General features: G+C 45.2%; 2 protein-coding genes across 4 annotated transcripts in view; one reads left to right on the forward strand and one right to left on the reverse strand.

Moving 5' to 3' along the window:
• LOC111861811 (proton-coupled amino acid transporter-like protein pathetic) overlaps positions 1–26,420 on the reverse strand; it is a 60,998-nt gene that overhangs the window by 27,155 nt on the left and 7,423 nt on the right. For 2 of the 3 annotated variants that reach the window (XM_023846696.2, XM_023846695.2), the window contains exons 2-3: positions 13,608–13,745; positions 581–669 (exon numbers count right to left, since the gene is read on the reverse strand). In XM_023846696.2, the coding sequence (XP_023702464.1) occupies positions 581–669; positions 13,608–13,625 (107 nt within the window). In that variant the 5' untranslated portion in view covers positions 13,626–13,745. The remainder of the gene's footprint in view (positions 1–580; positions 670–13,607; positions 13,746–26,420) is intronic. The other variant, XM_023846694.1, reaches the window with a different exon arrangement.
• LOC111861812 lies at positions 1,473–4,568 on the forward strand. Its single transcript, XM_023846697.2, has 2 exons — positions 1,473–2,016; positions 3,765–4,568. Exons 1-2 carry the CDS (start codon positions 1,821–1,823, stop codon positions 4,328–4,330), a joined length of 762 nt encoding a protein of 253 aa, XP_023702465.1. The 5' UTR covers positions 1,473–1,820; the 3' UTR covers positions 4,331–4,568.

Raw genomic sequence — 26,420 nt, forward strand, 5'->3', positions numbered from 1 at the left:
CAACCTCGTATCCAGTGGGTACCGAGCGGGCTTCTTCTCCGGGGGTAAAGCGACAGAGGCGTGAAACTACCACTCACCTCCACTCCTCCATATGTCTTCATGTCACAAGTAAAAAGTAAAGTAAATCTATCCCTGTAACAGGCCGTGCAGGCCCATAGGGTTGTGAGACGTCGAGGCTCTCACATTTTCTAGACAATCGGCTCACAGATGGCGGTGAGGTTATCAGCGTTACGCGCTGGCCGCCCTTTACACCATTCCAGATGCTCATTTCTGTTAGAGGCTGAGTCGACCCCAGGGCCACAGTGCGGCTGGAGGGATTAGATCAATTGAAAAATCCAATGACCTCATCGGGAATCGAACCTGCGACCTTCCGGCTCGTAGTATTACTGCGCGCCCCCCTCTTTCATGTCAGTGCGTAACTAATTGAGCAAAGGGACAACTTCACGTTTCTGCAGTTTGCTGTTTGACCTGTGTTGTTCGTTTCCCCCCCCCCCGGCCTCTCTACTGATAAGCGTGGTCTGCCCCGTTCTGATAAACCGTTCCCGGCCTGGGGCTCCACCCCGTGCAGGGAAGGACTCACTTGCCACTGTGGATGTTGTCCTTGATGTTGGAGCCATCTGGCGGAAGGAAGACATCCAGTTCTGTAGCCTGAGGCATTGAGTTCGAGTCCTGTAACAAGAGAAGAAGATGCATGAAGGAATTTGCGTAACCTGAATCCGCCAAGAGGATCTGGGTTCGAATTTCAGTGGCACGAACTAGAACTGACTCTCTGAACATAGCTCGAGGTGCAGCGCTTCACAGGCCAGAGGTCCCACGTTCACATCTCGGCCCTGGACGCGACTGAATTCACTCAGATAATTCGTGACATGCCTCAGTCACCCAAGGCAAATACCCGTAAAGTACCACAAACAGGCCACGACCGATTCATTGCAGATCATTTCCAATATACTGTTCATGTATCATTAGGCTAACGGTATGACCCGGGCCCTCCGACGGTTAATTAAGATGTCCAGGATTTTAACAGTTAATTATCCTTGTACTACTTATTTTTTTTCCTTGTCACTACAGGCCCAGTGGACCTAGGCCTACCTCCATGAACTTATCCGTTCACTTCGGTTTTTCTAGATCTTACACGTTCGGTAGGACTCCTTGGGCGGGTGATCAGCTCGTCGCAAGGCCTCTACCTGTACACAAACACAGAAAAACGCACACACACAAACTAAACACCATTCCCTGAATGGGAATCGAACCCACGATCCCGGTTTCCAAGCGAGCGAAGACAGTACATGCCTTAGACCGCTCGGCTACCGTGACCGGCTGTACTACTAATAAGCAAATTTTTCCCCGAGGGAGACATTTATTTTGAAACAGCCTGTTGGCGTTACAGGGCACCATTGTTCGTTGTCGGAGAGAACAGAAACAGATTCAATAATTGGGGTGGTGGGGGTGGGGTTTTTTACGACGCCGTCCGTCGGTGTGTGAGACTATAGCGTCGAATAGTGGGATTTTTCGTGAATGATTAATTTGATTAATGATCTGCGACGACGTGGCCATCTTGCCTGAACGAGGCGCGAGGGAAAGTCAGTAAATAGGTCACAGACGGGAAGTAGAACAGCTGTAACGGACGGAAAGGCGAGACCACGCCAAGGGAACTGGAAACCGCAACGCAACCGCAACTTCCGAGAATTGTTATCAGAGTTGAACGCGCGGAACACAGTGGAGGAGCGCAAATTGAGGAAACGACAAGGCAACTCGGCAGGAGACAACAGAGCAAGCCAGTCTTCATGCAATTGCTTTGCAGAGTGGTTTCCTAGTGTCAGATGTTCTATAACTCGCTTCAGTCGTTCATTTGTTTCTTCAAGATGGCACAAAGGGTTGACGAAGCTTCTAATCTTGTGTTTGTACAGTTGATTGAGCAAGAGCCCGGTATATATGACAAACGTCACCCAGACTATGCTAGGCGGGACACAACGGATTCGGCTTGGGAAAGAATTTCTCATGAGACGAAGGAATCTGGTATGTATGTTTGTGTGTGTGTATTATATACTTATAATAGGATCCAAATAAAGAATATGTTTACAAAAGCGACCTGTGTGGTTTAGTGGTCAGCGTTCCTGGCTACAGATCCAGAGGTCCCGGTTAAATTCCAGGTGCTACCATTTTTTTTTCTCGGAGAAGTAGTGCGTCTGGAATGGGGTCCACTTAGCCTCGTGATAATTGAGGAGCTATTTCAAGGGAATAGCGGCTCCGGTCTATAAAACCGAAATTAACAGCCGTGGGGATTCGTTGCGTTGGCCACGTGACACCCTCTATCCGCAAAAGTTGGCATTAAACTTCGCCGACAAGCGGCGGTCGCTCGGTCTGTATAGTTCGCTTGCGGACTGAAATCTTGTTTGTCTGCTAAAGCAATGCAAACAGCTACTGCAATATGGCCGAGCTGCGTGATAAAAGTCAGCAGTTGGGTTAGTCCTCAATCTCCTGCAATTATCAGTTGAATTCAATTAATGTAACTCAACTGAGACGGAATTGCTCCTGCTGGTGTTAAGGAGTAACCAGGCAGCTGATTTCGCAGGCGCTGTGACCTCGAGAATCTTTACCTTCCATCATCATCATTTAAGATATGATGAATTGATTGATTTACTGCATGATTTTCAGTTCCTCCACAAAAGGGCCCTTCCCGGGTTCTGATGAAATTGTGGAGTACCACAGATGCTTTGATGATCGAATTCAGAGTTCCTTCTTGGCAGCAAAATGGTCCCTCATATACCTCGAATTTGGCATTTAGTGTACGAAATGCACACTGTACACTTTTTCGGGCACGAGAGAGTCTTCTAGGGTAAGGTCTCACGAAATTTATTTTCAATGGAAATGCTTCTTCTGCTACGAAGTAATAAGGGAAAGAAGAAAGCAGTCTTCTGGGATTTGGCACCGTGTATATGTGGTGTTAACCGACGTTTCGGAGGAACGTATTGCCTCCATCTTCAGGGTAGAAGGAAAAATATAAGAAATCCGCAAGCGAAGAGACCGGGAGAACCGGTAAAAGCAGACTCACGGTCTCTTCGCTTGCGGATTTCTTATATTTTTCCTTCTACCCTGAAGATGGAGGCGATACGTTCCTCCGAAACGTCGATTAACACCACATATACACGGTGCCAAATCCCAGAAGACTGCTTTCTTCATAGTCACAGCCGTGAAAGCCTCAAATCTTACATAATAGGAAAATGTAAGATTTGAGGTTTTTACGGCGGCCATTATGAAGAACGCCGTCTTCTGGGAAGTGGCATCGTGTAGATCTTGTGCGAACTAACGTTTCGGAGGTATGTATCGCCTCCATCTTCAGGGAGGAGGCGATACATTTCTCCGAAACGTTGGTTCAAACGTTTGTCGGCGAAGTTAGTGCCAACTTTTGCGGATAGAGGGTGTCACGTGGTCAGCGCAACGGATCCCCACGGCCGTTAATCTCGGTTTTCTAGACCGGAGCCTCTATAGCTCCTCAGTTATCCTCACGAGACTGAGTGTACCCCGTTCCAAAACCATTACTTCTCAGAAAAACTGATAGCGCCGGGAATCGAACCCGGGACCTCTGGATCTGTAGCAGGAACTTTGACCACTAGACCACCGATGCAGTCAAATGCCTGCAATAAGAAAACTAAAACTTGCCAGTCTCAATTTCTGCTTAACTGGTGCTTTATGTGTAGTTTGCTTTAAACCGTCTGAATTGTTTCACACTGGACGCTAGTCACACCCGTTTGTCTTCTTTCTAGTCACAGCTTGTAAGAAGAGATGGAAACACATAAGAACAGTATTCGTCCGCCATTTGCATGACGAGACATCTTCAGGGTCGTCTGCTACCAAAAAGCGTCAATATTATCTTCACGACGCACTGCAGTTCATGATTCCTCACATAACGAAAAACAGGCACCACGAAAGCAATATTGCAGCTCCACACACTGAAGAAGGCACAGCATTCTGTGGAGAAACCGAAGAAGAGGTTAAAGAAGCGTCGGGAAACATCACACCATCGAACAGTCCTACCGTGATACAAGCTTCTTGTCGTCAGAGCAATCGTGACGAATGTAAGCAGCCGTTACTTGGCAAACGACGTCGGCTAACCGCCTTGGATCAGGTTGATACGAGCTTCATGAACTACGTGAACCAAGACACGCAGTCGACAATTCCAGACCCAGATGCACAATTTTTACACAGCCTACTCCCAGACATGAAATTAATGACCCCTAAGCAGAAACGTGCTTTTAAAATTGGAGCTCTGAATTTAATGAATGAGATACTGGAAGATGCCGGAAGTGACCAGCAATCTTCCACGGATTAAGCGAAACATCCACTGTTTCTCTCTTCAAGAAGTAATTGGCACGCATGACAGATACTGATTGTAACTAACAGTGTAAAGCAGTGGTACTGTATTTTTTTTAGATATCTGCAGAATTTGTATATCGATAAAAAGATAAACTTTCCTTACGTGAGAGTAATCAGTAGTCATTCTTCTGCTGGCACGGCTGTACGAAATTTTGTATATTTTCTTCTAATTTGAGGTCCTACAACATCCGCTAATAAAGACAAATTTTCAATGATCATTCAATGATTTGAACAGTTCTGGATCCTGGTTAAGTTCTTTCGAAATAATATAAGTACCTGAGTTTAAATTGTCAAGGGAGAACGGATGCATCAAACATTTCATTTTCCCCTGTTCTCCTTTCTCACGCCGTCTCAACCACCGCCATGTTGTGACAGGATCAGTATTATCTTCCATTACAGAATAGAAGCCCACGAAATTAAAAATTACAGTCACGCATTACTTCGGACGAACACACCCACTCGAGATGATGTGAGCAAATAACCAAACATATGTTTCCTCAGTGTGAGCCTGCTAATCTGGTAACAAGTTGTCTGTTTCAAATCGGTGACGTTTCTCTGAAGTTGCGGTTGCCAGTTTCCTTTGTGTTCCCTCGTCATAATAGGTTTTCTATGTGTACCACTAGGTAGCAGCACAGTCCAGCTTTATGCCAGACTAGATAGCAGACGCGTATGCACATGTTCAGAGGCTGGTCTCAGTAGTCAAAATGGCGACCGTCTTTGATGAGTGTAATACCAAAGAAGAGCGTTCTGTTGCGCGTTTCTGTGGGTAAAAGAACTCAATGCAAAGAATATTAATAAAGAAACGTTTAGTGTTTACGGCGGGAAGTGCTTGCCGTGTAAAGCGGTTGACAACTGAGCCGAGAAACGTGGCAAACGTTCCGCTGGTGACGAAGAGGTTGAAATGGAGGTGCGGAAGTGGCTGAGACAACAGCCAAAAGACTTCTATGCTGCAGGTAGCGACGCACTGGTAAAGCGATGGGACAAGTGTATCAATGTTGGTGGAGGTTATGTCGAGAAATTCATTTTTTTTTTCGGGTTAAAATATCACATGTTTTACGTTTTATATCTATTTATGACCTGTTTATTGACTCTCCCTCGTACTATTCTAATATTTGCATGGAAGAAACAAAGAAAGCCACGAAGAATGTGTCATGGAAGTCGGTGTCCCGACCGAGATACGAAGCGAAACCCTCCTGAGCACAAGTCCAGACCGTTACCGCCACACCAACCACTGAGCTGTCCTACTCTTCATTTTAAAGAGAGACTCAGTATGTGTCCCATCCCTGCTTACCCCTTTCGTCCCTCCCATCAACGTATGTCCCACTTCTTCTTTCGAAAAACATGTTCACTGCAGTTGTCATTTTGCCCTGCGTGGCTAGCTTCCCATCGCGGCGGTCTGGGTTCGATTCCAGTTTAGGTTAAATGGAATTTGTAGTCGGAAAGGTGTCAGTAGAGCGGACTTACTCCAAGTAGTTCTGTTTCCCCTGCCAATTCTCATTCCACCGAGTGTCACACATTCATTAATCATCCTACCGTCGGCTTTATATAGCCTCGATGCTAACTTCTTTTTGGGGGGGGGAGAGTGAGTCCACTTGGTACGTCGGCTACTAACTGGCCTACTGTACCAGCCCCGGATGATAGATGATGAGTGTGGAGCAGTTATTGGAATCAGAATTGGCAGGGGAAACCGAAGTACTCGGTGCAAATCTGCACCAATGCTGCTTTATCCACCACAAATCCCACATGACCTGACTCCGGCTCGAACCCGGCGGCACGGCCTCGATATTAACTAAAAAAATTGCTTCTTTTTCTTCCAATATTTTTGTATTCGTATGAACATGTCCTTGTGATTACCGCTTAGAGAAACTTTATCTACCCCTGCTGAAGCAGCGTGGCTACAGATCAAATATTGTCTCGCACAGTCGGTCTGTTTGTTGGCGTCACGCGTTCACGTCAATCCACAGCTCCGTGGTGTGACGCAAAGCGAGGCACCGCGGCGCGTAAAATCATCATCACTAGCAAAACGGCCCTTTTTTTGGCCAAAGCTAGGTTTATAGCACAAATTTATACCCACTTTTCTATCCTAGTTCCACGCCTGTGCGTGCTCTGTCACAATTTTTGTTGCATATTTTCTTGTTATATCTCGCCCAATTGGTCTGCTGTCAGGTAATTACATAGCTGTAGTGAAACTGACCGGAGCTGTCTAAGGGGCCCAGCTGAGTGTCTTCCCCTTCTCACCTGAGGATAGAAACACATCCAGTTTCCGAAACGTCTTGTTTTATATATTCTAGAATACTGGACAATGGAATTGTCCAAAAACCCAGTAATTCTGAGTGTTAAACCATCGTTAGAACCCTTTAGGACAGGCATGTCAAACTCAACTTGTACAGAGGGCCACTTCAGCCCTATAAATAATAGTCCAGGGCCGCACTTCAAAATAGAAATATACATTAGATTTTGATACAAGGAAATTTAATTCAATTTATTATTTAGGAATAATTTCAATATAATTACCTAAAGTCACATATCTTACAGTTTTAAAAAGCAAGAGAATGCCATTTTTGACAAGTATCAAACAGCTTTTCAATATGTAAAAAGAGAGATTACACAAGAAATTATGTTAGAAATAGCAAAACACTGAATTTCCTGCAGCCTGCTAATTTATGTCTGCGTGAGACTTCTTGTCTTCTGGTCTGCTGGAAAATTGTCTTTACAAAAAATATTTCTACTAAAATTTTAATATTGATTTTAATATCAATTAGCTCTAAAAGTTGAGGGGCCGCATTTTGTGGCTATGGGGGCCGCATGTTTGACACGGCTGCTTTAGAAGATTCTTTGGACTTCCCAACAATATACTCATCGAATATTTCTTTTCCTTTTTTTCCACAGAGCAAGGTTGTCAGCCTTGCGTCCACCCCCCTCCCCCCTTGAGGACCAGGTCACCGTATGTTCCTCAGTGACCATATGGCACAGTTATAGCCCCAAGCACTGGCTTCCTTTCCGTCGTCTCAAACGATTCACAGGGCTACGGTGGAGGTATTCGACCCCGCCGCCACAAAGGGTTGTACCGCAAAATACATAGGGTTAATCCTTTAAAACTCAGCGGCAACTATGTATATGCACCACCCGTTTGAAAACTGTAAACACTGTGAATTTTTCTCACGCAGTGCTTTTATGTGCTTCGTATGATTCTCACAATAAAGAAAAACTAAATGGCTCGCACCTTGTGACTGGCAAAAATCGTGGGAATTGTTCTACACAGTGTTGATGCCTCATGGCAACTGTACTGATAAGTACAGCTAGACTGCAAACAATAAACTGTCATTATTAACCTACACAGAATTAACCGGTTGGTTCTTTAATGGAGACGTAACGTGTTCCCTGTGAGGTACGAACTGAATGCTCATATATTTACCATACTACGGGCCATCTCGACACACAGAGGAGTTCCGCGGCTCCTAGTGACGTGAAGCAGTAAAAAGTGGTCTTGAATCCCGCAGGACTCGGAACCAAGAGTGACTGTGCTGGCGAGGCAAGCAGTAATGTACCCAACCGATCATCTGGACACAAGCTTTCTTGGTTTTCCCCTTTCTTCACGCAAATGCTGAGGTGGTTCGCAGGTTCCAAGTTACTTCTTATGCAGACTTCTCGATTTCAATTCTTCAAAATCGAAACGCCTTGTTATGGAGGCTCCCGAGTTCCCTCTCCAAATTATCCAACTCTCAGGTAACCAGAAAATAAATATTAATGGTTCATTGTTTACAGGGGTTCATGAAACTTGATATCTAACATGAATCAACAAATTTCTTCATGAACACCCAGGCTAGCGAGCATTGCTCAGGTCCTGGACAATTTCCATGCTTGAAATTGATATACTATATACCTATGAGCTTGGTGAGTCCCCTGATGTCTCTGTCTCCTCAGACACGAAAGTATTTCAAACGAAAACCGACCGCACGTGTAACAGATATCAGGCACAGCTCTGGAGGTGACTTGGGACTGTTTACGACGTGGATAAATCACGAGATATTTGAGATAAACGGTCGGCAAACTGTATGTTATCCCCAGACACTTTCTGGTGCCTCACATGAAGGACACACGTTAGGTTACGTAACCTCTCGCGCACTTGTATGATCAGCAAATAAATTCTCTTGAAAGCAACCTTGTTCTGATCAGTTGCATAGTCCACGATACCTGGCAATGTCACACTGAGAAGATCTGCTGCATATGGCGTACATGGATGGATATTAAATATACTGTGGACTGGATTCATCTGGCTCAGGATAAGGCTCTTATGAACATGGTAATGAACCTTCAGGTCCCATAAAATTATGGAAATTTCCTAAGTAGCTGAGCAACTACTGGTTTCTCAAAAATTACTCTGCTGCGAAAGGATAGCCACTCACAAAACTCGTGACTAAGCTTCACAGATTACCGTCACACACAGACTAGTGTCCTCAGTCTATTACCGCCTCCACTAGCCGTTGCCTTGTGACGGCTTCCAACGGCGGGCGTTCCCCTCACTCCGGGTTCCCGAACTGTCTCCCTACCTCAGTTAGCAGCTCACAATGACTGAACTAACTCCCAGGCTGGCAGCCATCTGACACCAATCTTCTGATCTTCTCTTCACAGACTAACCAACAGTCTCTTCTCTCTTCAGGGTTGAAACAATAAAATGACCTCATCGGGACTCGAACCCGTGACCTTCCGGCTTGCAGCGTAGTGCCTCAACCAACTACGCTATCGCGTGTCTCGGACAGCATTTTATGCAGAGTAGTGACCGAAATCAGTCACACAATTTGTCTGTCTCGCTTGTGAACACATTTGATATGGATGGCATTTTCCAGCACGCGACTAACCTTACACAGACCTCGTAGCGGGAGAGACTTGTAATGAATTCGCTTAGTCATTCTACGTCACCATCGCATCGAGCCGAACTTTATGTAACCCAATCGATTTATCGCCCACGGGTTGATAAACCTGCGAGAGATTTGGGTGAGGTCACATATTGACGGTGATTAGGCAGTATGACAGTACAGCACTCCTCGGGGCAAGAGGCGTTCGTGTTGGAGATTACGTAACATTCTTGTGCGTAGGTGCAAAGAGGACAGAACGTGAAAACTTTCTACACTCGTTGGAGATTATTTTCATCTTGTTCTACTAGCGACCGCGTCATACAGTCACAGTCTGATACGAACCAGAAGCAGACCTCCCATCCCTCGTCAGGGTCAACAATACGCCGTTAAACAATTCGTTTCTTGTTACAATTGAATGCCCCTGAAGATGGTACAAAAGTGGCCGAAATGCGCGGGCTTCACGATTATTTGTTAATGAGAACCGATTGCACTAGATCATGCTAATGCTACACGGACCGCATAGAAAACGACGCCTCCAAAAATTCTTTGTTGCAGTGGGAACGTCTTAACCGAGTTGTTACCTAGTAACGATTGGGGGGATACACAAACACACAAGTACAACAATTATTCTATTATCGCGTGCATTCGTTGGCAAGGGAATGTGTTTAAGGAGTCGTTACATAAAAATGAAAGGAAGGATACATTTTACCGAGCCGTTGCCTAGCAACGATAGGCGGGATACACATACACACAGGCAGATGAGAGGGATTTATGAAGTACGCAGTTGAGGCGGGCTCAGGTGCCATGATATACATACCAAATTTCATAAAGATTGGTTCAGGCACTCAAAAGTTTATAGGGGGGGGGGGACACACACAGACAGAGAAGCTGGGAACTCATAAGCCTACTTTCTTTTTTTTTGAAATGAGGAAGGTAGGCTAACAATAAAAGGTTTATGAGATCGTCTTGCTGTCTGTATCTGTACCTCCATATTGTTGCTAGAAACGGCTTGGCAAACGCGTTCTAGCAGCAACCAATGCACACGCAACAATAGAAGAGTTGTGGAACGCGTCGTTTTCGAGTACGGAGTAGAGCTCATAATGCGTTTGGGTGTTCTGTATTCGGCCCGTGTTAGAAAACACGAAACTCTATCGCAATGTTGGATTTGGGCTTCTTATAGCGATAACTATGAGTAGCACAGTCTTCTGGGTTTTGACGCAGTGTAGTTTGGTATAAATTCACCGACGTTTCGGCGGAACATACTGTGTCCATCTTCAGAGTCGGACAGTCGGCAAAAAAAAAAAAAGCAAGGGGAGAGGGTGATGCTCCTGTGAGCATGATAATGAATCTGAAGAGCTGACGAACTGTCAGCTTATCAAGGAGTTTATGTCCATTCGAACAAACACTTGTTCCCTGAATGCAGTCAACAGTTCAGACCCTGGTCCCAGAAAATGGTTGTTCAAATAATTACGCATTTTCTGTGAAAAAGATGCAGCAAGTTGCTCCTAAACGACGGTACCTATATTAGGCCCTACCAAACAACACGGTGTCACACAGCAGATCACATTCTTCATATTCACGGCCGTGGGATGTTTCACTGATTGATTCAAAGTCACAAAATTCTCCTCCTTTTATGGAATCGTTAGGTTCATGACCGTCTTCACAAGAACTCGTTACTGATCCCTGTCGTGAACCACTAAAATCGCCAGATCCCAAATCAGTTCAATCCAATTGCAATCCTTGTCATATAATCTCATAAGATGCATTTTAATATTGTGACATGACGCCTGAAAGCCGGAATATGACCGTCTGCTGGGCAACGCGTCTACCGCCTTTGTGGTTCTTGGCTTCCTTCAAAGAGAAGAAATAAAAAGGACACGAACCAATTTGGTCTAACATTTTTAACAAAATCTTCTTAAACATACTAAGTGTAATTTATAAATATTTTAACGCATTAGTAAAAGCCGCTGTAGTTGTTAAAATATTAGATTTTGTATTCATTGTATTGTGATGTCTATGTACGTGTATATATTAATATTCAGAAAATATATTGTAATAGTGTTTTTTTAATGCTAGTGGGGTGGGACTAAGTCCCTTGTACTGCGGCCACTTCTGGCCTATTGAACCAGCCCAAATGATAGGTGAGGGTGATTGTGGAGCAGTTGGGGGCATGAAGATTGGCGGGGGAAACGGAAGTACTCGGAGAAAACCTGCCCCAGCGCCACTTTGTCCACCACAAATCCCACTTCACCAGACCCCGGGCCTCCGCAGTGGGAAGCCAGCGACTAACCGCTTGAGCTATGGCGTGGCCCTGTTGGGTCCCTTAGAAATTGTAATAGTGGTTTCTAATTGTATTGATATCCTTCTGAAGATGGTCTAAGGCGGAAATATGTTAAGTATTGAAAAGGAGAAAAAAAACTCCCATCGGTCACACTGGACGGAATTAATTAGCCTTTTATAATACTGTTAGTGTAACGGACCACGATGGACCAAATCAAAAATAAAACATGTTATTTTGACGGTATAACCGGGAAAGTAAGGTCCACCAACGCCCTCACCAAGTAATTCTCTCAGTTCCCTTGCCTGAAATCTACACACGATTATAAGAGAAAGCGTTCAGAAGTGCTGATGTACTAGTAGCTGATGACGTCGCACGGAAATTTGCTGTGTCATGAGGCGTCTGTTTTGCTTGCCTCATATAAACACGCCGCTGTGAATGTACAGTAAACCCTCGCTAATCCGGTCACAGTTAATCCGAATCGAAATATGAAAAGTTCAGTTCACAGTTGAGTGCGTGGGACTTAGGAGCAAGAGGACTTTCAGACTGTGTTGAGGGCAGCTGGAGAGACTGAAACCGCGCAAGGGAATATCCAAGATTGACTTCAGCTGGCTGAAGGAGACCCTGCATTTCAGCTTCTGACAGGGCAACAGAACTTTCAGACTGTGTTGAGGGCAGCTGGAGAGACTGAAACCACGCAAGAAAATATCTGTAATTATGTATTTCAGCACCCTGTTGCACGTCTATGTATTTAGTCCGTCAGTAATGCGACAGTCATTAAAATATTCACCATTCAACAGCAACACGACATGTTTCGGCCTACAGACGGCCATCCTCAGGTGTTTCGATGCGTCTAAACTGTTACACTGTTTTGATGCGCGCTAAAATTGCGCGTTGCAGTCCACTTAAATTAAAATCTTTCGTAAAATCATAACCACCTCGTAAGTAGACTGCAACATGTCGTGTTGGTGTTGAATGGTGAATATTTTAATGATTGTTGCATTGTTGGCGGACTAGATACATAGACGTTTAATCCAAGATTGGCTTCAGCTGGCTGAAGGAGACCCTGCATTTCAGCTTCTGACAGAGGAAGAAATTGCTGCAGTGATCAGAAACTCAGTAATTCTGAATACTTTTTGCCCCTTGTGAATCATAACCGACAGCGCTGCTCTCCCTTTTGTCGAGAAGTTCACGCCTTTCATTTTCGTACAGCTGCAGAGCTCCATGGAGCGTTTCTTTCTAACCAGACAAGTCACGGTCTGTTTCAGTCATTGGCCGCCGCCCCTTCCACCACAGGTTGCTTTCAGAATTCTGATAACTTTCACTGCACTTTTTACCGTTCTTTTCCTTTCGTCATTTTGTTTTTTTTGGTTATAAAAGCATTCTTCTACCATCTTATAACTGTTACCATATAATGAAACAAAATGGCTCTTAATATATTAGAAACAGAACATTCAAAATTGCCACTGGATACGATCTTGAGCCAGTTCCATCCACCTCCCATCCTCACAGCATGTGTCTACGGATGGTAGTCAGTGCTAAGTAACGGCGGTGTCAGAACTGACAGCCAGTGTCAATGTCCCCTGTTAACACGTGGGCACAAATTTCATTGACGGGTCTACTTGCGCTGCGAAACGCACGTCATCTGTCAGCGATTCATTAAACTAATGGGATAACTGGCCCAAGGTAAACAGTGTCTGAATGAACGGGCCCTACAGCTAAAATATCTTCGTGGGCTGACAACAAATTCGACCAAAACTTAATCTGTCTGGGAAATAATCTCTGTTTATTGTGAGAATCATAGGAACATATAAATACACTGTGTGGGCGGAATGCAGAGACTTTATATATAAGAATGCAGACCGTACCTCACAGGAAACACATTACGTCTCCGCTACAGAGACCAACCGGTTAATGCTGTTTGGGGAAACTGTGGCTGTTTATTGTGAGAACCATATGGAAAACACAAATACACTGTTTTCGAAATGCTGAGGTTTCCAGTATAAAAGCAGGTGGTATATACGTATAATAACCACTGTGCTTTGATGAGCCAAAATTGCAAAGCCCAGTGAGATGAAAAAGTATGTAAAAGGACTTACCACTTTCTCTAATGACATGCTGGATGTGTCAGTTGCGCTGATAGGAATATGTGGTCACTGCACGAAGACGTCCAGAAGAAATGAATACAGGACACACACAAACACACAAGGGAGTTGAACTATGCTCTCGTGTCGTCACTGTTGGCAAACAGAATATTGGCTCTCACTATCATCTGTTAGGAAAGTAAATGCTTCCACATGGAAGTGAATAACAATATAGTGCAGACACTATCTAAAACATATGGAACGAAAGAAAAATACGTAAATTAATATGCCAAGAAATATCTTCACATTTTTAAAATTTAGATAAATATATAACGGTTCAGGGTTAAGTTTTTGTGGCCAGAATGGTACTGTTCTAGTCTGATGACAGGCAGACAGACGGTGGGAACTAAACAACGTTAAGCGAATTGTTCCAAATCACACAGGGCCCAGCAGGTGATAATACAAAATTATGGTATTCAAAAACACTACGCAGTTCAAATTATCTTCACGACTAATTCAATCTTGACGGCCTTCAACGACTTTATAAGTGTTATAAGCACCTCTAACGAAATGTAAACATAGGAAAACCGAGTCTGCATTAAACGGAAACTGCGTAACGCGGAAACAAGACAGCAGACTCCATTTACTTGCCTACCCGTCAATTCTCTCCGCAGTTACAACATCCAGCATTGAAAAGAATGCAAAATACAGGCCCCAGGCGTCCAGCAATTCTTTTATTGTTGTGTGTACTCAATCCAGCATGAACGTGTTTGCCGAGTAGTGGACTAGCAACAGAGCTGTTGCCTAGCAACAACAGGGGAGGGGTACACATACGTGCACACAGGGAAAGCAGGCTAACGACAGAGGAACTACTGGAGGCGGTGATTTCTCTGCGGTCCGACCCGAAGTTACCATTGAGTTTGAAGGCCTAATTACGGAGCCGTTGCCTAGATATGGTCGTCACCTCGGCGCTTCTCTAACTGCACTATTCCGGCTTTCAGGCGTCATGTCACATATATTGTAATGATCGTCTCCTCTGGATCCGATAGTCAGGCTTTCAGGAGTTAGAGAGGATACGCAGACACAGACAGCAAGATGATCTCATGAGCCTCCTTTATTTTCTTTTTCAAATTAAGGGAAGTAGGCTAAAAATGACAGCAGACGACAGAGAGACTATTGTTGGCATAATTAGTACCGTTTGCAACTTGCCCGTGCATGTTTCTGTCGGCAAACCGCAGTACCGTAAGGTCACGCAGCACCATTATAATTCTAGTATACAGTTTAATGTAAGGCACACTCAGCAGCTGAGAAGTGCCGGAAGTGGAAGAGATATGCAAGGGCTTGCAGTAGAGAAGACGGACGGTCTCCACGTCTTGCTTATGCAGAGACATTCCTCGTTGTTGGAGCCTTATCAAGTCTCACAATAAAGCAGCCATTTTCTATCATTCCCATTACTATTTCGTTAGAGGGTCTAATGTTATCTAACGCTTCCCGTACCGTTGATAACAAAAGAAAGACGCATTCTTAATAAATAAGAGTCGTCATATTCCAGGCTTATCTTCACGCAATTATGTAATACGTTGCGTAGCAACTTACAGTATTTGTTTACAGTCTCAGACAATGACGTGTGACATAACGCATATTCAGTGCTAAACTTTGCTCTCATTTGCCGTTTGTGCTGCAATATAGCCTAGAAGATTGTTATTATGTCCCATGCTGTGTCAAGAAATATCTCTGATGTTGCGTAAACAAAACACTGATGTAAATCGTTACGTCATCAGCAGAAAACTGCTGGGTTATGTTTCCAAAATATGATTGGGAACCAAACCCGCCATACCGGTGCTCTCGTTGAACATACAGAACTTAGAACTCACACTGAACCCAGCTTGTTCCGTATTGCACCCTCCGGGTATCGAACCACGATTCTTCTGTCGTCTACACCTAGCCTGGGCACTATACCAACTGAACTGCGCAGTGCCACGCTCCACAGTGGAACCGGGGGAAAACACGAGTGCCCGTCCATGTTAGGGAACCAAGTTCCTGCGTCTTCCCCGCAACACCGACGCGCGGCAAGTGCCAACCCCCCTCCCCCGTGGAAGTACCGAGTTCAATGTCCGTGTGAGGCCAGACAACACAAAGCTTTGTGTTCCCTCCCCTCCTGCTCTAAGCTTGACCCAGACGGCCAGCGCTTTGTGATGACTTCAGGGCCGACGCAGCCGTAACGCTCCAGACCCGTACTCGAGGGGTGATCGGTTTGAATCTCGGCGGGAACAGCTGCTATCCTGACGGATCCGCGATTTTCTCACTTCCTGCAGGTAAATGACGGGATTGTACATTAAATTAGGCCACAACCTCTTCCCTCCAGTGGAACTGCGGTCGGTGCTCAGTCGGTGTAGCGACTGGCTACGGGCTGGACGACCGAAGGATCGGAGTTCGAGTCCCGGGAGGGTTAAGAATTTTTCTCTTCCACATGTCGTCGAGGCCGGTTCTGGGGCCCACCGAGCCTATCCAATGTGTACCGGGGCTCATTTCCTAGGGGTAAAGCGACTGGGGCGTGACGCTGACTTCCAACTAATGCCGATGTAAAACACGTGGATATAAACATCCACTCCCCCATACGTCTTCACGGCGTAGTGCTTAATTACTTAAACACAGGAACAACCTTACCATTACATTATCGCTTCCTTCCACATCCCTTCCAATTCATTATTCACTATAATCCTACCATCCGACGCCCCAGTCTGACAGTGTCGCTATATAACAGTCTGTCCATTCACTTAAGCACCGCGCAATGAAAGCATATGGGGGAGTGGAGTTATAGCTCTACGCATTCTTAACCTCGGCAGTAGATGGAGGTGATATGTAGGCGCCTTTCGTTAGTACTCTGTCTTCCATTTTCCAGCCTGCGTCGCCCTCTTCTTCCTCTTCTTCTTCGTCGTCGTCTTCTTCTCCTCCTCCTCCTGTCCCTCCTCCTCCTTCTTCCCCCCTACAAGCTTATATACAGGGTGTTTCACGACTTTAGGGCATAACTGCAGGAGGTGACTTCCTAGGTCTTTGTGATCAAAAAAGTTTATATAAACACGTGTCCAAATTTTGACGGTCACGGAGTTATGACCGTTTTAAACTCAGAATAGAAGGTAACGATTACTGACAATAAACGGAACAAAATAATAAACCAGCATAATACATGTTGCATTTAAAGTATGAATGTAAAGTTAACTTCGTGAAATTACCTTTAACTTGAATTTATTGGTGCTTAAAGCTGATTTTCGAAAATGCCACCGCCGGCCGCAACACAGGCTGCCACTCGGTTGTGAACCAACCCATCACGCCTTAGGTACCTCTCAAGTGTCGAGATAACGAGAACGCTCTGTCTGTAGCTGGCTAAAATTAGCGATCCGCCAGCTGACAGACGCGGTTCACACGAGGGCGTGTACAGGAATGAAAAAACGGTCATAACTCCGTAACCGTCCAAAATCGGACACACGTTCATATGAACTTTTTTGATCACAAAGTCCTAGGAAATCACATCCTGCAGTTATGCCCTAAAGTCGTAAAACGCCCTGTATACAATATATTGTCACGTGTTGGGTATGTCACGCGACAAATAACTTTACGTGGGTCTCGGATTTAGCGAATCTTTATTGGACACTCACACTTACACACCTTACAATTATTACTCTTGCAGTGTCACTTGACTTCTGGCCCAGTACTCCAATGTGACGTCTCAACTATCCTTTGCCGTGGTTGGATCTCAACTGTCTTCAGCGGCGGGTTTCGTTTCTACTGTCCGCTGTTACGTAACGGTCGCAACGAACTCTCTGTAGTTCATTTCTGGGGAGACGCGTTCGTTGCTTCGGGAACGCTCTTCACAGATTACACCGGTAACGTGTTTCGTCTCATCTGTTGTTACTTAACGAAAATTCGTTGCTACAATTTGTCGCTGCGGGAGCTCCACAATTTCCATTGTAGCCGTTGCGCGGCGATGGACGTATGGTAACGCGTCACAGTGTAGTCCATCCACGTGACTCTCACGCCCTTCTCAAAATCTTCCTTTGCTGTTACTCTTTGTTCTCTTTATTGTCTTTTTGATTTCGTCTCCTTCATTCCTTTCTTCGTCTCTTACTTTCCTTGTTTCTTTCTCCATCACTTTCATCTCTTGTCTCCTCCTTCTCTTCTTCAGTTTCTTAAGACTTCATCCCCCTTTCCCCCTCCATATTTTATATTGTTCTCTTCCTCCTTCAGTAGTATCCTACCCGTTATCCTCCCACGGCGAGAAGGCGAGATAATTACCTACGTCCGTCCACGTGTACTGCATAGGCTGAATATATGACGCACTGCCCACCCCCGGCAAGGTCATCATGGTTTAGTGCTTAAGCAAGCAAGCACAGGGCAGACTTAACCTTTTATTATGCACTGTAGCTGAGCGTGCTCCCACATGGACAGTAAAATGGAGGCCAGCCACTTTTATCGCCCACTTGCCTCGCCTTCTCTTCGCTGGGACGGCAGTAATTATGTGTTAGGGCCATGATACGAGGTTGAAATCACCGATTTTCACAGTTCTTACATCTCGTAACTGAAACCGGTATTTCTCGGAGCCTGCGCTTGCGCAGGTCCCACGGTATCACGCGGGTGTGTCCGCAATCGATATCTGGGATTCCCCTGCTTAGTCATACGAGATCCGAAATCTGTACAAGATGGTGATTTCCTTTTCTGGGCGCATTCGCAACCCTGAGGAGCGCCCATTGTTATAAGCTCGAGCCAAGAGTCTAATTCCTTATGATATAATTACTTGTTGCTTATTTAACGACGCTGTTAATATCTCAGATTGCATAGCGTTGAACGGCGGGATGACAATGAATAACAAATAGCAGCAGTAGCACCTCCATCTGTGAGCCGACTGTCTAGAGAAAATGTGGGAGCCTCGACGTCTCACAACCCTATGGGCCTCCATGGTCTGTTACAGAGACAGCTTAGTAGTGAAGCCGCGATGGCTCAATCGATATAGCGACAGGCTAAGGGATAGACAGCCTGGGTTCGATTTCCGGAACGGAACAGGAATTTTTCTCTACTCCACAGCTCTGGGGTCCACCCAACCTATCCTATGATTATTGGAAGGGGGGGAGGCGAATTATTTCGGGGTAAACCGGCCGGGTCGTGAAGCTGACCACTCACTTCCATCTAGTGCCGAATTCAAGAATGGTGGAGCTATACCTCCACTCCCCTATTATGTCTTCGTGGCGTAGTGTTTAATTAATTAGCTCAGGGACAACTGGCACCGGTATTAGCATCATAATGATTATAAACAAAAGGCAACGCTCCAGACTCGCACCCGAGACGTCGTCAGTAAGACTCTCTGCCAGGGAACCTATCCGGTCTGAGTTCTTCCAGGTTTCCCTCAGTTACTCCACGCAAGTTCCAGGATAGTACTTTGATTGCAGTCCGGTTCCCTTATCGCTCTGTGACAATTTGCAATCAGCGGTGACTTTCTCGGTGTGATAATCAGGCCCAGCTCTGCTGTTTCCTCATTACATGAAGCCCTCCAGTAGCTGCTCTGTTAGGTACGTCGTTGTTTCACAAATTTATCTCAGTTCACAACTCATCCGGAGAGCTATGCTAGCGAGAGCTAGTCGAGAGAAAAATGTCGCTCCGTCTGTAATCGGAAGACGAGACTGAGGACGCACAGAGGCCAGAGATTAGCGTGGCAAGTCCGAAACGTCGCCCGCCCCCAAGTTTCCAGTGCCCCCAGTTTCACGAAATTTTAATATCGTATAAACCTTCAGCGGTGTTCCAACGGTTCTCTCAGAACCAGAATGGTTACATTCAGAGCCATTCAATCACTGGTGAGATCACTAACCAGCTGACAGCTAAATTACAGTGTACAGACCAGATAGCTGGGGTTCAATTCCCGAGCGATCCACCATGGCGGCCCGGGTTCCTTCCCACGTTAGATCATATGAGAGTTCTGTGTTGGACGAAGTGGTGTTGGGGCGGGTTTTCCCCGAATAACTCGGTTTCCCCTGCCAAATGTCATCCCGCCAACTGCTCTACATTCATTAATCTTCCTTTCAGTCTTGATAAGGCATCCTCGTTACATAACAAACAAACGAACAAATTCCCGACTGAGACATCGAGTTTGGTGGCGTACCGGCAATGCTCTGGACTTCTCTTCGGGAAGTGTCCGGTTCAAACCCCGGCCACGCAACGGCGGCTAACATGACTGAAGACGTTTTTGTTTTTGCTAATTCCCTCCAGGCAAATGACGGTATAATACCTTGATTAGGCCACAGGCACTTCCTTTCCGATCCCTTTTAATCCATCAATCATCCCAGCAGTCGACGTCCTGTAGTTAAGACACACAAAGCGTTGTTATGCAACCCACAAACCAACTGAGGCAGACATTTTTCTTCGGAATTACGACCTGATACAGTACGTAGGGCGGGAATAAGAGCGGCCGGAGCGTGGTGCAGAAGTTAACCAGACTTGCAGCTCCACGTCACGCAGAGCTCCTGAATGATCACTTGTTGCTTTCCATAAAATGGAAGGGCAAAATATTCCAGGCAGTGTCAAGGGATTTATTTTATTTGAAGGACTCTCCAAGTGTCGAGGCTATATAAAGTCGATGGTAGGAAGATTGTGGGACAGTCGGTGGAATGAGAATTGGCAGGGGAAAGAGAAATACGCTGAGAAAACCTGTGCCCACTGTCCGCCATAAATCCCAGATGTGATGGACCGTGAGTCCAGGGACTGGGACTAACTCCTTCAGACTTGAAAATGGTAAAATTGTCCCTGTGCTTAACGAATTACGCCATGAAGGCATATGTTGGAGTGGATGTTTAAATCCACGTACTCCTGATCTCAGCACTAGTTTGAAGTAAGTGGTAAACTTCACGTCGCAGTCGCTTTACTCCCGGGGAAAGAGCCCCCAGTACCCATTCGACAGGAGGCTGGGTGGGCCCCAGAACCCGTCTGTAAAACTTGGTAAAGTTAAGTTGTCCCTGTGCTTAACTAATTAAACATTACGCCATGAAGGCGTATGGGGGGAGTGGATGTTCACATTTTTCTTGACCTCAGCACTAGTTGGAGGTGAATGGTGACTTTCATGCCCCGGCCGCTTTGCCCCCGGTACCCATTGGACAGGAGCCTGGGTGGGCCCCAGAGCAGGTCTGGACGACTTGGAGAAGAGAAAATCTTGATCCTACTGGGACTCGAACTCCAACCCCGAGGCCGTCCAGCCCGTAGCCGGTCGCTATACCGACTGAGCTATCCTGACTCCTTCAGGTACAGTTCAGAATACGTGATCCAGTGCTGAACATCGAAATGGAAGTGAAAGTCCCAATTTTTTGCACACGGGGATTTAAGAGTTTCTCCCTCGCTTTTATAACGATAGGAATTGGTAATATTGGAAGGGTGTCCGCGGTTATATGGTGACAGTCCAGCCTGGTAACCGCACCTGCTGCTAGATATCCTCTGCATTATCTTATTGCTTCCTTGTACTCCCCTTGCCCCTGTCCTGTGTGTGGCCAACCTCACGTGACGGCGGTAAGCAAATGGCGACTCAGAAGAAATTGCTGTAAACTTGAAACCAACTCTTATTGAGAATTCCTACACGCGCTTTCCATGGGCATCACAAGTACATTCCACGTCTTCAGTTACCTAGGGAACTATCCTTATTACCGTTGGGTTTGGGCCCACCCAGCCTCACATCCATTGGTTGCCGAGGGCTCTTTCCCTTGGGGTAAAGCGTCAGGGGCGTCAAGCTGACCACTCACCTCCATCTAGTGCCGAGGTCAAGAATGGCGGAGCTATACCCCACGTCATCATGGCATAGTGCTTAAATGATTAATCACTAAGGAAAACTTTACCCATTTTTTTACCTTTTATCGTGGGGTTTTCCGTCACTAATCGTTGCTATATTGACGACAAAAATGTAACAGGAATTCCATATCAGAGAGGACATTCACCGGTGAGTGATAGTGTAGACATTAAATTGTGTTTTGAACCAAAATATGACGGCCATCATGTAACAATCGTGCTGATAATAAACTTGTATAACATCCAACTAATAATGAAACAAACAGAGCTTAAATGAAGACATCAGCTATACATCACCCGAATTCTGAAAAGGAATTTACTTTGTTTCGATTGTAACAAACTGTGAACACAAATGTAAAACACCTACAATACATGGAACGGCAAGAAATTGTTAACGAACTGAATTCTTATATATAAAGTCTCAGCATTCTGCCCACACAGTGTATTTATGTGTTCCGTATGATTCTCACAATAAACAGCGACTGTTTCCCCAAACAGCATTAACCGGTTGGTCTTTGTAGCGTAGATTGTAGTCTGCAACTACCTGCTCACGTTTGTTCCTCGCTCTCGGATTTTTCTACCCTGAAGATGGAACAGATACGTTCCTCCGAAACGCCGGTTTACACAAGTTCTACACGGCGCCACATCCCAGAAGACGGCATTCTTAAGATTTACATTCTTTGCCCTGGAGAGTCCAAATTCAGAAACACGCAATTGAGCAGCAAAAGCAAATTCTGCGGCCCTTGCCTGAAACCACTTTTCCTTGCTGCGCCAAGAAGTGACGTTCTTTGTTTATCCCCCCTCCCCAAATTAAGCATGCCTCATTTCTCCCACGATATTCCCTGTCAACGTACTCTTTCACAAAACTTACGGACCTAAACTGAACTGACATTTCCCGGAGCACCCAGGCTAATGAGCATTGCTCATGCCCTGGATAACTTCCATGCAAGAAAGTGACGTGGCAAGGAATTTCCCGCTCGAATTCATCCCTCGTGTGCTTCAGTGTGTTGAAACGAATGCAGATAATAGACATTAACATTTGACTTTAACGGTCATTAGGTCAAGAACTGCTTCAAGGTCGGTCACATGGGAAGAAAGCCATACATTCTGCCCCTTGGGAATTTTATTTATAGGAATGAACTACTTCATCAGCATTCATCGGGAACAAATGGTCATTAATCGAGCAGTTGCAAGCATTCCCCGAACTGAATATCCTCTTCGCGGTGAATGCAGTTCTTACTCGTTGGCGACCTTCCCAAGCACCGGGAAAGTGAAGTTGTCGTATGGCCGTTGCGGGGTACTTGGTTCACTCTTTCACTCTGAAGATGGAGGCAGTAAGTAGTTCCGAAACGTCAGTAACGTTCTGTCGGGCTACACAGCGTCACATTCAGGAAGACAGTAAGCTTCTGGCTTCTGTTAGACTACACGGCGTTGCAAGTGAGCATCTGCAAGACTACACGGCATCACATCCCAAAACAATTGCAGTGTGGGGAACCTCAAATCTCGCCAACTTAACTTAATATACAAAATTTTAACAAATATCTTTCAAACAAATTTTCATGTAAAACTGTTACACGGCGGCACGCGGTAGCGTAGTTGGTTGAAGCACTATGCTGCAAGCAGGAAGGTCGCGGGTTCGAATTCTGATGAAGTAATTTAATTTTTTTCTTTTTTTTCAGTTTACCTAATCCTTCCAGCCACAATATGGCCCTGGGGTTGACAGCCTCTGACAGAAATGAGTACAAGGAATCTTCCTGGGGGTAAAGGGCGACCAACGCGTAAGACTGACAGCCTCACCGCCATCTATGAGCCGGTTGTCTAGAAAATGTGGGAGCCTCGATGTCTCAAAACCCTATGGGCCTCCACGGCCTGCTACAGGGATAGCTTCACCTTTACTGTTGCACAAAGAAGGGCAGAAAATTATGGATTTTGGGAATGTTGGTAACAGGAGTTGCAAACATGCACCCCAACGCCTTGCCATGTCAGTCAGTATGTGGCTGAAGACCCGATAAGGATTTTCATTAAATTTGACGGAAGAGAATTCTAATAATATATTTTTTTCGAAGCATTCCAATTTGGGTTCCAACCGTTCCATGAACTTCAGTACCCCTCTCTCTAGTCCCCGGGATTCCCCTGCGGTTCCTGTATTCACCACTAGAGTGTGCGCATTATGCCACGACTACTCGGCAGTGACGAGTTCTTTCCCAGAGTATACCGGTTACTTTGGCAACAAGACGGGAAGAGACCTTCTGCAGTTGGGCAACAAACTGGAACACAGGGAACTGTACGTCTTTCCGGTTTATGCAGGAAACACAGTTGTTCCTCTTCAGTCGTCACACAACTACAGAATTATTTCTGTACATTGAAACTTATTGACAACTCCTCGGCTTCCTCATGGCAAGCTCCCAGTTCGTGGCTCGGGGACGAAAATTAGCCCCTCCTTTCCAAACATGACACTTTTACACCAAGGTAGCCCTCTATGACACGGCCCCCAGAGTGGTCACCATTTCGTGCGGGTTTACGGCCAGAATCTGACGCCGGGCTCCGCTCCTTTGTCACAAATACTTTGTATATGACATCCTGTTGGGTTGAGGTCCTTCCTTGACTGCCAAAAGCATAAGTGTCTGTATGCAAGAAAACAGGATGTGTTCTGACCGTTGTAATAAAGAAGAAACACTTTCCGCTAAAAGCACAGTGAAGGATATAAGAACGTAAAATATAGTTTTACAAGTACCATTAGCATTTCTTTGACTACACAAAATAGCCCAGGCCTCAGCGGGAACCCCAGAGTACCATAAATAAAATATATTTGTTGGCGAGGATTGTACAGACTGTCACACACTTTAGACCCATCCGAGTTCCTGCACAAATTTCGAGCGTGATTTTATTATAAGCAGGGCCCGGATTTTGATGACATGTCATTTTTTTTTCCTTGTAGGCCTATCCTATGCGATGCTCTTAAATATATAAATCTCGGATATGAGCTGCTGGTCGCAGAAATGTAAATTTTATTGGTATTTTTTTTGTCATTTTTAGGTTTAAAGTTATGTTTTCATTTTGGGGGTAATTTTTTGGTAAATTTTTGGACTTTTAAGGGTATTTCTTGTCATTTTTTGCCATTTTAGGGAATTTTTCTTCATATGTTTTCTGAAATGTGAATAACATGGAAGCGAAGAGTTCTTTCTTTTCTCCTTTAGGTCATTTTTCTGGATTTTTTCGGTCATTTTTTAATATTTTCAGGTCATAAAAATCCGGGCCCTGCATATTACGTTTTTGGGTCATATTTTAGGTAATTTTCCTGGATTTTTTCGGTCATTTTATAGGCCATTTTTTAAATATTTTCAGGTCATCAAAATCCGGGCCCTGATTATAAATATTTATCGTAGCGAAAAATGTTTCACATGAAATTTGTAGAGAAATAAACTACACCATTTATTCCCTATACACCTTTTCCAAAAAATCTTTCAGTTTTCGAGGAAAACAAAAATAATGAATGTAAGATTTGAGGTTTTCATAGAGGTGACTATGAAGAATGCCGTCTTCTTGGATGTGGCGCCGTGTAGATCTTGTATGAACCGACGTTTCGGAGGAAGGCATCGCCTCCATATTCAGGGTAGAAAAAAAGAAAATCAGCGAGCGAGGAAACAGCGTGAGCAGGTGTTCCCCCGAAACGTCGGTTAACACAGTATCTACACAGCGTCACATCCCAGAAGACGGTTTTCTTAAAATATAACGAAATTTTTGCTGTGTCATCGCGTAACTGCAGACCGGCTGGACCGAACTTGATCTAATTTTATCCGGAAGTCATTGCTCGTCTACGCGGCCTCTTCTAGGCTATTTATAAGACAACATCAGAACTTAGCCTTGGAGGACGTAGATGCAAGAAACGAATCGACGCGCCAGGAGATCTGGTTCTTCCCGAACCTTACCTCAATCGTAATGCAGAACATTTCTTTTTGCGCCCGGTGAACATCCAGCAGCAACAGACGTACTGAAGGGCCGTGGTGGTTGGGTTGCGGACGGAAGGACGCGAAACACGGATGAAAATGTAAATCATTCAGCATTCTTCTTATTATTCAATCCATGACTCCTGTTTCGACTTGGCCCTCTTCACTGTCGGCGTCTTTTTGGTTCGTGCAGTAGAATTTGTGTCCATTATTTACATTCTAATTTTTAATAAAAGAAGGGACAGTGCAGTATGCTAGAAGCCGGAAGGTCGCAGGTTCGATTCCTATGAGGTGACTGTATTTTTCAATTTACCTAATCCTTCCAGCCGCACTACGGCCCTGGGGTCGACTGAGCCTCTAACAGAAATGAGTACTAGGAATCTTCGTGGGGGGTAAAGAGCGGCCGGCGCCTAAGGCTGACAATCTCACCGCCATCTGTGAGCCGATTGTCTAAAAAATCTGGGAGCCTCAACGTCTCACGACCTCATGGGCCTCCACGGCCTGTTACAGGGAATTGAAACCGCGACCTTCCGGGCTACATTACCGGGTCTGCAAACAGAAAATATCGATTTTCTCGAAAACGGCTGCTCTAAGGATTCTAATTAAATCTGATTAATTTATGGAGGCCATCTGTATAGATGGAATCTTCAGCAGACCGACATGCACCAGAGGCTGAAACGTGAAATGTCGATTTTTACGAAATCTGCTTTACCGATTGGGCGGATTTCGCAGCGTGTCCGTATTCCGTAATACGCAGCAATCGATTCCGCTCCCAGTGCAAAGGAGTCAAGGTTAGTCGCGTATGAGAAAGTTGTGCAATGCGGATCCTCCTCACGTCAAAGAGAAGGCCCCATTTCAAAACACATACATCGTCTTGGAACGAACAAAAATATTTTCATGGGTTCTGCTGGGACCATAAATCAAAAGAATTACTATGCTGCCGAGGGCCAGCAGCAAATTACTGCTCTGCTCTCTCTGCACCAGTCCTTTTTAAATACGAGTAAATTTTACTTTCTCAGTTTGAGTGTTATTCCTTCTTTGCGGTTTAAGCCTCTATACACTGTGA

The sequence above is a fragment of the Cryptotermes secundus genome, unplaced genomic scaffold (assembly GCF_002891405.2).
Source record: "Cryptotermes secundus unplaced genomic scaffold, Csec_1.0 scaffold620, whole genome shotgun sequence".
Lineage (NCBI taxonomy): Eukaryota > Metazoa > Arthropoda > Insecta > Blattodea > Kalotermitidae > Cryptotermes > Cryptotermes secundus.

Coding starts and splice junctions, on each gene's coding strand:
- LOC111861812 (XM_023846697.2), top strand. CDS start 1,821: ATGTTCTATAACTCGCTTCAGTCGTTCATTTGTTTCTTCAAGATGGCA. Junction 2,017..3,764: donor TCATGAGACGAAGGAATCTG/GTATGTATGTTT, acceptor TCTTCTTTCTAG/TCACAGCTTGTAAGAAGAGA.